The 17,686-nt window shown below is 39.0% G+C and overlaps 1 protein-coding gene across 10 annotated transcripts in view; it reads right to left on the bottom strand.

Moving 5' to 3' along the window:
* The window catches only part of LOC124255095 (multiple epidermal growth factor-like domains protein 10), a 49,811-nt gene that overhangs the window by 13,172 nt on the left and 18,953 nt on the right, over positions 1-17,686 (bottom strand). Inside the window, exons 2-26 of one of the 10 annotated variants that reach the window (XM_046688930.1) lie at positions 17,270-17,449; positions 16,794-16,976; positions 16,639-16,707; positions 16,311-16,442; positions 15,570-15,701; positions 15,289-15,420; positions 14,950-15,081; positions 14,418-14,549; positions 13,808-13,939; positions 11,576-11,707; positions 10,220-10,351; positions 9,949-10,080; positions 9,699-9,827; positions 9,132-9,263; positions 8,866-8,997; positions 8,347-8,475; positions 7,780-7,911; positions 7,514-7,645; positions 6,994-7,122; positions 6,425-6,556; positions 6,157-6,285; positions 5,605-5,736; positions 1,441-1,569; positions 569-683; positions 154-185 (exon numbers count right to left, since the gene is read on the bottom strand). In XM_046688930.1, the coding sequence (XP_046544886.1) occupies positions 154-185; positions 569-683; positions 1,441-1,569; positions 5,605-5,736; positions 6,157-6,285; positions 6,425-6,556; positions 6,994-7,122; positions 7,514-7,645; positions 7,780-7,911; positions 8,347-8,475; positions 8,866-8,997; positions 9,132-9,263; positions 9,699-9,827; positions 9,949-10,080; positions 10,220-10,351; positions 11,576-11,707; positions 13,808-13,939; positions 14,418-14,549; positions 14,950-15,081; positions 15,289-15,420; positions 15,570-15,701; positions 16,311-16,442; positions 16,639-16,707; positions 16,794-16,976; positions 17,270-17,449 (3,204 nt within the window). Of the gene's footprint in view, positions 1-153; positions 186-568; positions 684-1,440; positions 1,570-2,901; positions 3,034-5,604; positions 5,737-6,156; positions 6,286-6,424; positions 6,557-6,993; positions 7,123-7,513; positions 7,646-7,779; positions 7,912-8,346; positions 8,476-8,865; positions 8,998-9,131; positions 9,264-9,698; positions 9,828-9,948; positions 10,081-10,219; positions 10,352-11,575; positions 11,708-13,807; positions 13,940-14,417; positions 14,550-14,949; positions 15,082-15,288; positions 15,421-15,569; positions 15,702-16,310; positions 16,443-16,638; positions 16,708-16,793; positions 16,977-17,269; positions 17,450-17,686 lie in introns of all 10 variants that reach the window. The other 9 variants (XM_046688929.1, XM_046688932.1, XM_046688931.1 and 6 more) reach the window with 9 other exon arrangements.

Genomic DNA, 17,686 nt, shown 5'->3' with positions numbered 1-17,686 from the left:
TTTGCGATCTAAGCTAAATTTGATCAAGTACAATCCCTGGTTTGGGGAAGTCCCTATAATAGAATGATAAAATATGAAAATTTCCCCAAAATAAATAATTATCTATCAGTGAAACATATACGCAAAGATAACGTAAAGAAGATCGAGGAATACCGTGGCCGTTTCTCCATCTCATTATCGGATCCCTGAAACACAAGAATGCGTATTAGGTCGCTTGTTAACGTAAATATGTCCGTAAATAATTACAACAATGACGTCGTCACTGGCACATAGTATGATTAATCTAAACACAACGATAGCCTCAACTGGAATTACTAAAAGCGTTGCGGCGGAAACAATAAGAAATAACAAAGTAATGGCTATTTGCAGAAAAATAAAATCCTTTTCAAGCGAATTAAATCCGTCGTGCATTACGTGAAATTATTTCGTACAATGGATGTCGTGATTTGGTTTTGAAAGGAACAGTATAGAACGCCAGTGCAAAAGAATAACCAGCCTAACTGCCTTCAGAAACAACTTCCGTTTGGAAACATAGCTGTGAAAAAACATGTGACCAGGTGTACATTACCTAAGGAACAAGATGGCCGCTGCTACCATAACGACGATCACAAGTATGGCAAACGCAGCCACAACATGGAACATCAGCTCGCTCCCTAGAAAGTCAGTCTTCCGTAGCGGTATTTCTGAATGAGGAAGGTGCACATGCTTGATAAGTTCCGATGTTATATGTAAAGTTAAAATACATCTAAATAGTAGACATCTGAATGGCTCATTCCAACATACTTTTGAACTCCTAGATCCCTTTCAATATGTACTATTACCATCATTGAACAATTTTACATACGTGTTTATATTCCTATTCAAATAATCACCTGTCGGGCGAGCGCTAAGATATATATATTTTCTTGTGCAGTTTGTTGAAATTAAACATATCCTCATATTGCATGAACGATACACGTTAATATAGTCCACAAACAACTGAAACCAAAAAAAGACATATAATGTTTTCGTGTACCGATAATATGCTAATAATTAAATTAATCAAAATAATGAAAATCCTATTATGCATGTTTGTTTGTTTGTTTGTTTGTTGTTCAACGCTGCACTCAGTAATAGTCAAACTATGTGGCGCCGGTCTGTAAATTATCGAGTCTGAACCAAACAATCCAGTGATAAACAGCATGAACATACGATAAGATAAGATACGATCACATGTGACAACCAAGTCAGCGTGCCTGGTCAACCGATCCCGTAAGTCGCCTCTTATGACAAGCATGGGTTGCTGAAGACCAATTCTAACCCGGATATTCACGGATGTGTATATAGAAACATATTCAAATTAATTTCCTTGCATTTCAGGTCGGTGTTGATAGCATTCAGTTTCTTCCTACTCCTCGTATATATTTGACATAGGCAGTAATGATGAAATGTAGGACTTACTGTCTAGACACTTGGGACCCTCCCACTCCAATCTGCACTTGCACCGTCCACTGGCACCGTCACACGGATACCGACAGCCGTGGCTGCACTGTAGGCTGCAGTTCTCGCCGTATGTACCGTTTGCACACTCTGTTACAATGAAACAATCACATTCCTATAACGTTAACTGCCAGGTAAATATATATAAAACTAGATAACTGACTAAATAGATATAGAAGTGACCTTATTTAAATGAGCTGATAGAAGATTGAATTAATCAAATAATTACATAGGTAGGTAAGTAATAAAATAATGGAAAGGACACATATCTGACTACAAAACTGACAACTATATAAGGAACGAAAAAACCCTGAAATGATGAACTGAAAATCAATCAGTCAGTCGAACGATTGATCATTCTGAGTATTTAAAATCGACAGATGAAAAATGGGTGTAACATTTTGAGAACAAAAAAGTTGACGTTATATTTCAGACGATCCTAGTGGGAGAAGGTTTTAGTTGAAATAGATATTATCTTATAAAAAACACACGTAACATACACCTAGGTGGTAGAGTAAACATGTGTGTATGTAATGCTTCTTAACAACTAAATAAATATCTAAATAACTAACAAAACGAAAGATTATCCAGATGCAATGTGTAAATGATGGATAGTTATAATGTAAGCAGTATTTTTTTCGTATTTTGTGTCAACATTCTGAAGTTTCGGGGAGCTATTGGTTAGGAGTGAGTGAAAGAGGCAGAGATTAAGGTGCTTAACATATTGTACCTATGGGAATGAACAATGCTCCACCATAAGACGTGAGTGAGTGAGGTTTAACACCGCTTTTAACATGGTCACGTTATATCCGTGTGTGACAGCTTGATGTTGGAGGAGAGACCTTTGTATAGCACGTTTTAGATCTTCGTTAAATCCCACAAACACACGTATAGTGCTGGCAAACCTAGAAATATAACCACTGGTCCGGAAAACCGGGGATCCATTCCACAATCATAGATTTGTGGCGTGGCCAAAGGGATACAACTCTGCAAAGCTAATTGCCGCGCCTTAGACGACTTGGACATCTGTGCCTCTCAAACGGTTTGGACTAAAAACAGCATGGATTGAGTTGTTGATATCGATTAATTGCCCTATAATTATGAATGAAAGGAACTGAATTTCAGATGATTAGTTAAATGCAGTAAAAACGTCTTTGTTAATAGATTTATATCAGCACATCGGTACAAGAAATACATGTACGAAGTTGTCTGTTCAAGGGAGACAACTTTCAGTTAACCTTTTCAATCCATGTTAAGATTTTATTCGTAATACAGGAAAGGATCAATTACATGTATTGTAGTGACACCATCAACAACATTCTGGCCTAGATGTGAATTTGTGGAAGTACAACGGCGGACTGATGCAAGTGAAGAAATAAAGAGTGTAATAGGTAACAATGTATCAACTACATGTTGCCTCACCTTCGTTACACCGGTGTCCTTTCCATCCTGCTCTGCAATTGCACCCTCCATCAGTTCCTGTACAGGACGAGTTCACACATCCCAAGCTGCAACTTCTTTTGCAATTTACACCAAAGTATCCCTCGTCGCATTCTACAAGCATAATAGAACATACATCGTGTCGATTTTCCTTTTTCTATATCAGACATTCTGCTGAAGACGCTATTTTTCTCCTTTCCAACCCGGGCTGCAAGAACATGCCCGTCATCTCTGTCATGCTCTCAATTGTTACATCCCTCTGGAAGGTTTCTGAACTTCTGAAGAACTATCCCTTATAAGAATTCATGTGGTATAGGGTCACAGCTAAATGATAACATACACTGATGCATGTCACATATCAGGGTCGGCATCTACCTGCTCCGTATATTTTGTTACAGGAGGTAGTGGAACATCCTTAACTGCAGTGTGCATTACTGGTGGTAGCACCCGTCACAAACACATGCAAGGGCATGTAAATATTCACCTAAAGAAATATTGCACTAGTGTACAATATGGTACAAGTGTAAATAGGGAGTTTAGTAGCATATTATGCACTGATGTCTCATGTATGAACAGGTCCTCAACGTGTCTATGACTGAACTTTTCTGAAGCGTTACCAATAAGACATATTTGATGTAACTCACGCCAGACACATTTGTTTCCCTGTATCCCGGCTTGCAGCTGCACTTTCCGTTGGCCTTGTCACACTCATTGGAACATCCTTGGCTGCAGCTTGTATTACAGTTGTGACCGTAGGTTCCGTTTTTACATTCTGACAAGACATTTCAGATGGAAGTGACTCATTTATACCAAATACGTCATACGAACTATTCAGCTTGTAACTATTTGAATAGAAGTGATAAAACACTTTCGTGAAAAGGTTAGCGTATCCTGCCTAACCGGTGGCGCCGGTCATAAACATATGCAATGTCTTGTTAGTTGTTCACCTGAAATAATTCGGGAACCTATGGTACTGGTCAAACTGAGGAATTGCATTGTACATTATTTTCGTCACTGTTGCACCGAATTTGGAAATGTCCTCCAAATGTCTACCATAAAACTATTTGAAAGCTTTACTGAGGCCTTGAATGTTGTAACTTTGATCGAACTATATACTTCTAAGCAAGAGTGGTATGTCGCTCTTTGAAATCTTGGTTAAAAGAGCATGTTCGATTGTACCTTAAATGTTGTGAAATGCAAACACCAAAGGCTGGAGCTATTGGAATATTGCTCGACATGAAAGGAAAGTTGCCTGTTGGAAACTTGAAATCAGCCCTTTATTTCATAAAGCCTTGTATAGAGTTTTTTATCACTCTGTATCTGCATAAATCTGAATATGAAACAGCTAAGGTAGTCTCCCTTATCTACGTGCTTTCAAACTCAAATGGTAAATCAGGTGAAGGGAATTGGCTATTTTGGATTATTGAACGATATTAGACCATCGATATACCTGAAGCTTTACTTAAAATTCTTTGCCAAATCACCTTGTTTTGTTTTCGCCAACCGAAGTAGAAATTCCGATTCATATGCATAAAAAACACATCCGCAAGAAGGAGAGCACAATTGGTGAACATGGGTATGCCTTCTTCTTGGTCAAATGTTTTACTCCCAAATTTTACAAACATGTTATCAATGAGAAAGTCCGGAATTTCACATATTGTTTTCTCGGTTAACTTTAAATGACAGTTGCTTTTATTTCTAATTCCCCTGCACCTCTGAAGATACATATGTAGCTATATCTGCGTTAACCACGTTTATTTACAAATGCCCCATGGATCAAGAAAAGAAGCTTTTCCTTAAGTGTTATGTGGGATAGTGGTATACAGCATTGAAAAATCAAATGTTTGACAAAACGGAACTAGTTTCGTTTCTGCGATTGTAAAAATGTGAGCAAATACTTTGAGTTTTTGAGAATCCACACAGTATAAATTCCGGTAGTCTAAAATACTCTCTGTGAATATCGAAACTTTCCTTCCTTCATAGTATTAAGGACTATGGTTAATCTGAGACAGGGATTTGGTGGTACATTTGTTGGACCCAAATAAATATCTGTTTGTACGGATTTTTATGTAGCTTTGAAATGCAGTACATAAGAGGAATGGACATGTCATCATATTTACATGTCAGGTCAAACGTTGATAGCACCGTTGGATGTTTTTTTTCAGATTTCTTCCTTAGTTAAAAAACTGGACTTATATGTGGCACTTTGTTTACTATATCACGTATGCCAAGAACTTTGATTAAATAATTTATTATGCAGTGATGTTTACTTATAATGGTTATGGATATATGGCCTTGTTAGTAGGAATGACAAACTATTCATGCATGTCAGTCAGACTTTGGATGGCACCTGACTTGGACAGACTGGGTGTATTCCATCATTACGATCTGACGACACGAAACGCGTATAGAACGTACTTTCATGGCAGGTTGGTCCAGTAAAGCCGGGTTTGCAGCTGCATGACCCGTTGATCATGTCACAGGCGGCTCTGGAACATCCTTGACTGCAGTTGGCATTACAGTAGTGACCATAGGTTCCGTCTTTACACCCTGGCAAGAAAAGTGCGCATCAGGTGCTTTCACATGGAAGCGATGCATTGTCACTAAATACACCATACGAACTATTCACCTTCTATCTTTTTTGAACACACCATTATAATCTGACTAAACTCGTATAGGACGTACGTTCATCGCAGGTTGGCCCAGTGTAGCCGGGTTTGCAGCTGCATGACCCGTTGACCTTGTCACAGGCGGTAGTGGAACATCCTTGGCTACAGTTGGCATTACAGTTGTGACCATAGGTTCCGTTTTTGCACTCTGACAAGACAAGTGTCAAGAGTCATATTAAATGTAAGTAAACTACTGATATAAAACTATTCTCTTGACACTAACAACCCTACGATTTAACACATTATTGGGAACTTCAAAGCTTATTTCTTTTAATACTGTAATTCAGAACTTTGATGCAGGAGTATGTTGTTGCATTAGTTGATAATTAAATAATAAGTTCATAGAAGCGATAGAAACTCTTTTCATATGGACGAGAAATCTCTGTTGAAATGGGAGTCGATTGTTTGTTTTGTGAGTTTGTTTTTGACATGAGCATGCGCTCATGTATCACTTTCAGTAGTTATAAGACCAAGTTGTCACGTAAAAGTGCTCGTGTCCTGTAAGTCACAAACACATGCAAGGGCAAGTCTAAAGCGTTAACAATAAGAAATATTTGATGTAACTCACGCCAGACACATTTGTTTCCCTTGTATCCCGGCTTGCAGCTGCACTTTCCGTTGGCCTTGTTACACTCACTGGAACATCCTTCACTGCAGCTTGTATTACAGTAGTGACCGTAGGTTCCGTCTTTACACTCTGACAAGACAAGTGTTTAGAGGGTCATTTCAGATGTAAGTGATGCATTAAAACTAAATACATCATACGAACTATCCACTTTCTATATTTTTGAACAAATCATTATGATCTGACAAGACTAAACTCGTATAGGACGTACGTTCATCGCAGGTTGGCCCAGTGTAGCCATCTTTGCAGATGCAGGACCCGTTGATCTTGTCACAGGCGGTAGTGGAACATCCTTGGCTACATATGGCATTACAGTAGTGACCATAGGTTCCGTTTTGGCACTCTGACAAGACAAGTGTTTAGAAGGTCATTTCAAATGTAAGTAAACTATTGATGTTAAAGTATTCTCTTGACACTAACAACCCTACGATTTAACACATTATTGGGAAGTTCAAAGCTTATTTCTTTTAATACTGTAATTCAGAACTTTGATGCAGGAGTATGTTGTTGCATTAATTGATTATTAAATAATGATAGTTCATAGAAGCGATGAAAACTCTTTTCATATTGACGAGAAATCTTTGCTGAAATGGGAGTCGATTGTTTGTTTTGTGAGTTTGTTTTTGTCATGAGCATGCGCTCATGTATCACATTCAGTAGTCATAAGACCAAGTTGTCACGTAAAGGTGCTCGTGTCCTACCCGACACTGGCACAAGTCACAAATACATGCAAGGGCAAGTCTAAAGCGTTAACAATAAGAAACATTTGATGTAACTCACGCCGGACACATTTGTTTCCCTTGTATCCCGGTTTGCAGCTGCACTTTCCACTGGCCTTGTCACACTCACTCGAACATCCTTCACTGCAGCTTGAATTACAGTAGTGACCGTAGGTTCCGTTTTTACACTCTGATAACAAAAGTGCTTATTTCATATGGAAGTGATGCATTAAACCTATCACATACAAACTAGAATCTGCTTCTCTCATTATGATCTGACAATATGAAACATGTACATGTATAGAACTTACTTTCATGGCAGGTTGGGCCAGTGTAGCCTCGTTTGCAGCTGCATGACCCGTTGGCCTTGTCACAGGCGGCAGTGGAACATCCTTGGCTACAGTTGGCATTACAGTAGTGACCATAGGTTCCGTTTTGCACCCCTGGCAAGACAAGTGTTTAGAGGGTCATTTCAGATGTAAGTGATGCATTAAAACTAAATACATCATACGAACTATCCACTTTCTATATTTTGAAGAAATCATTACGATCTGACAAGATTAAACTCGTATAGGACGTACGTTCATCGCAGGTTGGCCCAGTGTAGCCAGCTTTGCAGCTACATGACCCGTTGATCATGTCACAGGCGGCTCTGGAACATCCTTGACTACAGTTGGCATTACAGTTGTGACCATAGGTTCCGTCTTTACACCCTGGCAAGAAAAGTGCGCATCAGGTGCTTTCACATGGAAGCGATGCATTGTCACTAAATACACCATACGAACTATTCACCTTCTATCTTTTTGAACACACCATTATAATCTGACTAAACTCGTATAGGACGTACGTTCATCGCAGGTTGGCCCAGTGTAGCCGGGTTTGCAGCTGCATGACCCGTTGACCTTGTCACAGGCGGTAGTGGAACATCCTTGGCTACAGTTGGCATTACAGTTGTGACCATAGGTTCCGTTTTTGCACTCTGACAAGACAAGTGTCAAGAGTCATATTAGATGTAAGTAAACTACTGATATAAAACTATTCTCTTGACACTAACAACCCTACGATTTAACACATTATTGGGAAGTTCAAAGCTTATTTCTTTTAATACTGTAATTCAGAACTTTGATGCAGGAGTATGTTGTTGCATTAATTGATTATTAAATAATGATAGTTCATAGAAGCGATGAAAACTCTTTTCATATTGACGAGAAATCTTTGCTGAAATGGGAGTCGATTGTTTGTTTTGTGAGTTTGTTTTTGTCATGAGCATGCGCTCATGTATCACATTCAGTAGTCATAAGACCAAGTTGTCACGTAAAGGTGCTCGTGTCCTACCCGACACTGGCACAAGTCACAAATACATGCAAGGGCAAGTCTAAAGCGTTAACAATAAGAAACATTTGATGTAACTCACGCCGGACACATTTGTTTCCCTTGTATCCCGGTTTGCAGCTGCACTTTCCACTGGCCTTGTCACACTCACTCGAACATCCTTCACTGCAGCTTGAATTACAGTAGTGACCGTAGGTTCCGTTTTTACACTCTGATAACAAAATTGCTTATTTCATATGGAAGTGATGCATTAAACCTATCACATACAAACTAGAATCTGCTTCTCTCATTATGATCTGACAATATGAAACATGTACATGTATAGAACTTACTTTCATGGCAGGTTGGGCCAGTGTAGCCTCGTTTGCAGCTGCGCGACCCGTTGGCCTTGTCACAGGCGGCAGTGGAACATCCTGGCTACAGTTGGCATTACAGTAGTGACCATAGGTTCCGTTTTGCACCCTGGCAAGACAAGTGTTTAGAGGGTCATTTCAGATGTAAGTGATGCATTAAAACTAAATACATCATACGAACTATCCACTTTCTATATTTTTGAAGAAATCATTACGATCTGACAAGATTAAACTCGTATAGGACGTACGTTCATCGCAGGTTGGCCCAGTGTAGCCAGCTTTGCAGCTACATGACCCGTTGATCATGTCACAGGCGGCTCTGGAACATCCTTGACTACAGTTGGCATTACAGTTGTGACCATAGGTTCCGTCTTTACACCCTGGCAAGAAAAGTGCGCATCAGGTGCTTTCACATGGAAGCGATGCATTGTCACTAAATACACCATACGAACTATTCACCTTCTATCTTTTTGAACACACCATTATAATCTGACTAAACTCGTATAGGACGTACGTTCATCGCAGGTTGGCCCAGTGTAGCCGGGTTTGCAGCTGCATGACCCGTTGACCTTGTCACAGGCGGTAGTGGAACATCCTTGGCTACAGTTGGCATTACAGTTGTGACCATAGGTTCCGTTTTTGCACTCTGACAAGACAAGTGTCAAGAGTCATATTAGATGTAAGTAAACTACTGATATAAAACTATTCTCTTGACACTAACAACCCTACGATTTAACACATTATTGGGAAGTTCAAAGCTTATTTCTTTTAATACTGTAATTCAGAACTTTGATGCAGGAGTATGTTGTTGCATTAATTGATTATTAAATAATGATAGTTCATAGAAGCGATGAAAACTCTTTTCATATTGACGAGAAATCTTTGCTGAAATGGGAGTCGATTGTTTGTTTTGTGAGTTTGTTTTTGTCATGAGCATGCGCTCATGTATCACATTCAGTAGTCATAAGACCAAGTTGTCACGTAAAGGTGCTCGTGTCCTACCCGACACTGGCACAAGTCACAAATACATGCAAGGGCAAGTCTAAAGCGTTAACAATAAGAAACATTTGATGTAACTCACGCCGGACACATTTGTTTCCCTTGTATCCCGGTTTGCAGCTGCACTTTCCACTGGCCTTGTCACACTCACTCGAACATCCTTCACTGCAGCTTGAATTACAGTAGTGACCGTAGGTTCCGTTTTTACACTCTGATAACAAAAGTGCTTATTTCATATGGAAGTGATGCATTAAACCTATCACATACAAACTAGAATCTGCTTCTCTCATTATGATCTGACAATATGAAACATGTACATGTATAGAACTTACTTTCATGGCAGGTTGGGCCAGTGTAGCCTCGTTTGCAGCTGCATGACCCGTTGGCCTTGTCACAGGCGGCAGTGGAACATCCTTGGCTACAGTTGGCATTACAGTAGTGACCATAGGTTCCGTTTTTGCACCCTGGCAAGACAAGTGTTTAGAGGGTCATTTCAGATGTAAGTGATGCATTAAAACTAAATACATCATACGAACTATCCACTTTCTATATTTTTGAAGAAATCATTACGATCTGACAAGATTAAACTCGTATAGGACGTACGTTCATCGCAGGTTGGCCCAGTGTAGCCAGCTTTGCAGCTACATGACCCGTTGATCATGTCACAGGCGGCTCTGGAACATCCTTGACTACAGTTGGCATTACAGTTGTGACCATAGGTTCCGTCTTTACACCCTGGCAAGAAAAGTGCGCATCAGGTGCTTTCACATGGAAGCGATGCATTGTCACTAAATACACCATACGAACTATTCACCTTCTATCTTTTTGAACACACCATTATAATCTGACTAAACTCGTATAGGACGTACGTTCATCGCAGGTTGGCCCAGTGTAGCCGGGTTTGCAGCTGCATGACCCGTTGACCTTGTCACAGGCGGTAGTGGAACATCCTTGGCTACAGTTGGCATTACAGTTGTGACCATAGGTTCCGTTTTTGCACCCTGGCAAGACAAGTGTCAAGAGTCATATTAAATGTAAGTAAACTACTGATATAAAACTATTCTCTTGACACTAACAACCCTACGATTTAACACATTATTGGGAAGTTCAAAGCTTATTTCTTTTAATACTGTAATTCAGAACTTTGATGCAGGAGTATGTTGTTGCATTAATTGATTATTAAATAATGATAGTTCATAGAAGCGATGAAAACTCTTTTCATATTGACGAGAAATCTTTGCTGAAATGGGAGTCGATTGTTTGTTTTGTGAGTTTGTTTTTGTCATGAGCATGCGCTCATGTATCACATTCAGTAGTCATAAGACCAAGTTGTCACGTAAAGGTGCTCGTGTCCTACCCGACACTGGCACAAGTCACAAATACATGCAAGGGCAAGTCTAAAGCGTTAACAATAAGAAACATTTGATGTAACTCACGCCGGACACATTTTGTTTCCTTTGTATCCCGGTTTGCAGCTGCACTTTCCCGTTGGCCTTGTCACACTCACTCGAACATCCTTCACTGCAGCTTGAATTACAGTAGTGACCGTAGGTTCCGTTTTTACACTCTGATAACAAAAGTGCTTATTTCATATGGAAGTGATGCATTAAACCTATCACATACAAACTAGAATCTGCTTCTCTCATTATGATCTGACAATATGAAACATGTACATGTATAGAACTTACTTTCATGGCAGGTTGGGCCAGTGTAGCCTCGTTTGCAGCTGCATGACCCGTTGGCCTTGTCACAGGCGGCAGTGGAACATCCTTGGCTACAGTTGGCATTACAGTAGTGACCATAGGTTCCGTTTTTGCACCCTGGCAAGACAAGTGTTTAGAGGGTCATTTCAGATGTAAGTGATGCATTAAAACTAAATACATCATACGAACTATCCACTTTCTATATTTTTGAAGAAATCATTACGATCTGACAAGATTAAACTCGTATAGGACGTACGTTCATCGCAGGTTGGCCCAGTGTAGCCAGCTTTGCAGCTACATGACCCGTTGATCTTGTCACAGGCGGTTGTGGAACATCCTTGGCTGCAGTTGGCATTACAGTAGTGACCATAGGTTCCGTTTTTACACTCTGACAAGACAAAGTGTATAGAAGGCCAATGCAGATCGTTGATAATGTGATGCATTAACCCTAAATACACCTACTTGTATCTTTTTAACACATCTCTGACAAGAGTTTAATCCCTCATGTTATAACATGGAGCTATCTCTGTTGTTTTCGGATTGTGAAAAATGGCATAACTCACGATGAAAGTTGTCGTTGGTCAAAACATGAATTCGCCTATTGATTTTAAATGTAGTCAGTTTTCCAAATTAAATTATGGTGTCTATCCTATTTCCACCCTTCCATCAGTAGCAGTAAATCCAAAACGGTTGTTGCCAACAGAATTTGTGACATATATACTTACCATGACTGACTACAGATTGTCAGTTTGAGGACAGGTTGTAAAGAGAGCGTCTACATTATATATTTGAATGCCTAACATCGTCTCACAAAGAGAGTTACTATGACAAACTAGCATCAGTATTCGTTGAGGGCGGGGATATATTAGTGGTGGTCCGATTAATTGAAATAATCGAAGATTGGTCCCAGTGACTGAACTATCAAGAAATTGATCATGTTTTCTCATAATTGAACACAAACAATTTTGGAACACTTGTTTGCATTAACAGTATTTTTGTCACAATGTTGGTTATTCTGTGTCAATTAATTTACATTTCATAAGCACAACGAGCTCGTTCCAAATCATGATCAAATTTATCTTAAAAGACTCCAGGAAATTTATGTTCCTAGCATACTAGTCCTCCTTCATAAATGTAAAATTTGGAAATGCATTTTGTGCAACTTGCAAAAACACCCGAAAGAACTTCATGGTTTTTCTTTTTTTGTTGTTGTTGTGCATTAACAAACATAACTGGAAAATTTTATAATGACGCTAACCAATTAGTTTCTATGATTGATCGGTTCTAATGAACCAATCAGCAATTATGAGATTGTAACCAATTCCCAACACTAGGATACTTACATGACTGGAGTTTCCTAATAATGAGCAGGTTAGTATCGTATGAGTAAATTGCTATAAGCTGGGTATTTTAAAAGGCCATGATATTCATTACCAAGTCTTTCAACACGAACATTGCATAAAACATCTGTAAAATCAACAGAGAAAAAAATCAATTTATCGTAAACAATCCACCGTGGCTGAGTAGGCTGACTTTGTGTGCTGGCGATTAGGTGCCTGAGGCTGAGAGTGTGGGTTCGAATCTTGGATGGGACTCGACCAAACAAGAGTACTAGAATATGTACTTTCTGTACTAGAAAGTGTAATCACAAACATAGCATGTTACATTTGACCACTTTCTAAATGGCATTGTGTATTATAATTTCTTATTTAGAATTGGGTCTCGAATACAAAAATATCAGCCTTACAAATCAAAGCCGTAGCTTAAGCCCACTAGCGGGCGTGGAGCAATGATTCAACATTTTTTCAGGTAACCGACTGTACTCTTAGATGTTATTTGCCAACTATAGTTATTATTAAAACTAAAGCGGTTGCAATGTGATACGAATGATATATGTGTAATATCAAAAAATCAAATGTTTGACTGAGTTGTACGTATATTTCGTCTGAGATGTATGCACTTTTGTTATTCTCCAGTATAGTTTACTAGAACAAAATTGCAATATAAAATGGTATTAAATGGTTACAATTAAGCACAAATGTGTAAGACATTCAAACATATCAAATGCATATGTCACCTATGTTTAATGTTTTATACAACACAAACAAAAACTATGTGTGAATCTTAAAACCAGTTAGGGGGAGATAACTATGTAAATTGGTCTTTCGGAATGGAGCCATCAATCGCTTTGCCTGCATGCACATTAATGAGATCCTTTACATAATGTGTACTATATCACACATTTCTTAATGAAGGAAAACAGGCCATTTTGCATTTATCATTCAGGAACATTGTCAAATCCCCAAAATTATATTTTTTCTTCTGGAAGGTAACTAGTTCATTTGTTATTCTTTTTTGCTATCTTTTGCTTTTACGACTGTACCTATAGTTAATTAACAAGTTATGACCTTGCCCTTTATTGGTGAACTCATATAAATGTCACATACAAATTCTACTTAAGTTGTGATCAGTAGGTTGCATAACTGACCATCGTGGCAGGTGGAACCTTTATACCCTGGCCGACACACACAGCTTCCGTCTGTCTTGTTGCAGTAGGGTCGGGAGCACCCACGGCTGCATCTTCCCGTGCAGTTGTCACCGAAGGTTGCGTCTGGGCATTCTGGTGGTAGATCAGGCATACAAGAACCAAATATTCATCTGATGCTATCAATGATCTGAACTGATAACCATAACACGACAATACAAATAAATGGATATTGTGAATTGTCACTGTCAGTAATAAATAGAAAATGTAGAAAAATATTGTTTGTGAAATCAGTTTTCAGATTTGCGGGGTTTAAGGCCGTATATTGATCTGTAAATACAATGGTACCAATCACTATAACACGCCGCATGTACAGCTGGTAACATTCATTGTTTTATACACATAATTCATTCGCGGGATATTTTAATGCGTTCAACCATTAATGTGGTATTTTTCTGATGTAGATTTGGCTTTATTACATCAGTGCACTGTGGTGAGGAAATAGAAGATATCGACACCATTAAACTGATGTCAATGAACGTATTGTCAGAACAATGCCAAGCTAATTGAATCATTTAGCTAAACTACGTAATTATTAAAACTCAAAACCTACCTGTATCACATCTTGATCCCTTCCATCCGGGCAAACAGGAGCACGTTCCATTTTTAACGTCACAGGAGCCATTTACACATCCGTCCGCACACTTCTTACTGCAGTCTACGCCAAAGGTACCGTGGTCACAAGCTGAAATATTACACACCCATGCATGAAGACATACACTATGATGATGTAAGTAATGCCGTATATCGACTTCATGAAATGTTAAATGCATTTTGAATGATAGATTGGACGTTAAACCCATTCTAAAACTTTAAGGGTTATATTGAACTGTACTAACCAATCCTTTTCCCATTTTGCTACAGTACGGAATTATTAAAACTCAAAACCCACCAATGTCACATTTTGATCCCTTTCATCCGGCGTAAAACTAAATTCACTCACTCACTTGACGTCATGTACAATGATGAAGAAATAGAAGATATCGACTCCATTAAACTCATGTCAATGAACATATTGTCAGAACAATACCAAACTAATTGAATCATTTAGCTAAACTACGTAATTATTAAAACTCAAAACCCACCAGTGTCACATCTTGATCCCTTCCATCCGGGCAAACAGGAGCACGTTCCATTCTTAACGTCACAGGAGCCATTTACACATCCGTCCGCACACTTCTTACTGCAGTCTACGCCAAAGGTACCGTGGTCACAAGCTGAAATATTACACACCCAAGCATGAAGACATACACAATGCTGAGGTAATCTATGTCGTATATCGACTTCATAAAATGTTAACTGATTTTCTACTATAGTTTTGACGTTAAACCCGTTCTAAAACTTTAAGCTTTTTTATAGAATTGTGCTAACAAATCTTTTCCCAATTTTGCTACAATTCGTAATTATTAAAACTCAAAACCCACTCATTTCACATCTTGATCCATTCCACCCGCGCAAACAGGAGCAATTTCCGCTTTTGATGCCACAAGTGCCATTGACACATCCTTCCCCGCACTTATGTCTACAGTTCGCACCAAACGTACCAGGAGTACATGCTGAAATTATACACACATATATTATATATAAACTTTTGAGACGTATATCGACTCTGCTGAAATGATGCCAATGAACGTATTGTTACAACAACACTAAGCTAATTGAATCATTTAGCTAAACTATGTCATTATTAAAACTCCAAACCCACCCTTTTCACATCTTGATCCATTCCATCCGCGCAAACAGGAGCATGTTCCACTTTTAACGTCGCAGGTACTATTGACACATCCTTCTCCGCACGTTTCACTGCAGTTTGCCCCAAAGGTACCGGGATCACATGCTGGTGGAAATATTTATAGCGTATGTAAGACCGGACAATACTCATCAGAGACATGGGTGACATTTCTTCCAGTATATACAATAATGGCCCTTGTGATTTCAAAACGTGGCTTCAGGAAATTATCAGTATCGAAAAGTAGCAGATTCAATACAGAAATCAATAGAAGGGAGACTAGTGATGTTCATTGTGTGTCTTTTCACTTTTGTGGGTCTTTTACTCAATATGTTTGTTTGTTTGTTGTTTAACGCTGCACTCGGCAATATTTTTGATATATGGCGGCGGTCTGTAAATAATCGAAACTGGACCAGACAACCCACTGATCAACATCATGAGCATCGATCTACACAATTTGGATAACCTGACATGTGTCAACCCAGTCAGCGAGCCTGACCACCCGATCCCGTTAGTCGCCTCTTACGACAAGCATGGGTTAGTGAAGATCAATTCTAACCCGGTTTTCCGCGGGTCTTTACTGGATATGAAGTGAAAACCAATATGACGGACAGTTTTAATCACTCTGCAAAAAGAGAAGAAATAACTGCAGGCAAGGAGATACAAGTTAGATACAAGCATGTATAACTATTAAAGCAGGCACACAAATAATTGTACTTTTGTCACAGTGCTGCCCGGTTGAACCATCGTAACACTGACAAAGAGGAGTGTTGTTCACAAGGCTACAGGTTCCATTCTGGCACTTGAAGGAACCGCTGGAGCAAGGGTCGGGGGGCTCTGTGCTTCTCCCTGAAACATTAGTTTTATAATTTTAGAGAAAAATAAACAAAACGCACTTAATATGTATATTTTAAAACCTTGTCTTCAGGTATGTTTCCTTATTAGGTCAATATTTTGTTTCATAATTTTAATTCCCATATTTTGTATACTCTACCGTGGACGTACATGTAAAATATAACTATCTTTTTAGATGATCTGTGATTACCTGGCTTTTGTGTCGTGTCTTCTCTCATTTGGTTCCACTCAGTGCACTTTATTTGCTTTCCCCCTGCACCTAAAACAAAGTTGTCATACTCTGGTTATATTATGCTTCATATATGTACATCAATTTGTCATGTGTCTTGTCAGCTAACACCGTACCCGATTTGTTGTGCAGCTTGAGATCACAAAGCCGTTTCACGCCGAACAGCTGGAGGCTCGTCGACGTTTGCAATGGACAACTAAAATTGATACCAGTTAACTTTAATTTCTTCTTAGTTATTGTTCCCTCTTCACACCGACAGTCTTCATGTAGGTTCGCTCCGTCCACCGTCAGAGTTATATCTGAAACAACAACTAATTATAGTTTTCCTATCATACAATAAAATCAAGAAACTTGGTTTACGCGACTATATGCGACTGAATGTTACAGACAGTATTGTTGTTGTAACGACCAAATTTAGATAAATTGCTTAGTATCTCGTTTTATGTTTAATAATATACATGTTGTTTATGTATATCACGGTTTACATTAATATGTACTCGCACTTGGTAGTTTATGGTCATTTGTTTTGAGAATTTGCAATTGTCTAAAGTATCTCAATCAAACTCATCGCATGCATCTACAATGAACTTACTTCCTGGCAGGACAACAATGTCGATACCGGTAAACGTGTGGGCCACAAATGTAATGTTCAAGATGCCATTGACTTTCGCGCAGGATTTCGGCTTCTCATCAAATATTTTTGCAGCCTTGTTCTTCCGCAGAGGTTTCCCATTTTCCACGAACACTTTAGATTCAGCCAAGCTGCCTTTCGCTGTAATATAATTATCAAAGACATTACACAGTTATACCTCCCCATAGGATGTCAAGAGAGAGAGTGAGTTATTTAGTATGGTATTACGAAACTCTCAGCATTATTCCAGCAATATCAAGGCAGGGAAAACCATAAATGCGCATCGCAGATAGTACCCATGGAGAGAATCGAACCGAGGGTTGGGGCATGACGAACGGACTAGGCTTACCCCTCCTACTAGGAATAAGGATAAGACAC

The sequence above is a fragment of the Haliotis rubra genome, unplaced genomic scaffold, assembly GCF_003918875.1.
Source record: "Haliotis rubra isolate DU_JTF1 unplaced genomic scaffold, ASM391887v1 Scf592, whole genome shotgun sequence".
NCBI classification, from domain to species: Eukaryota; Metazoa; Mollusca; class Gastropoda; order Lepetellida; family Haliotidae; genus Haliotis; species Haliotis rubra.
Note: the sequence above shows the minus strand (reverse complement) of the source record. Positions and strands in the feature narration are given on the sequence as shown.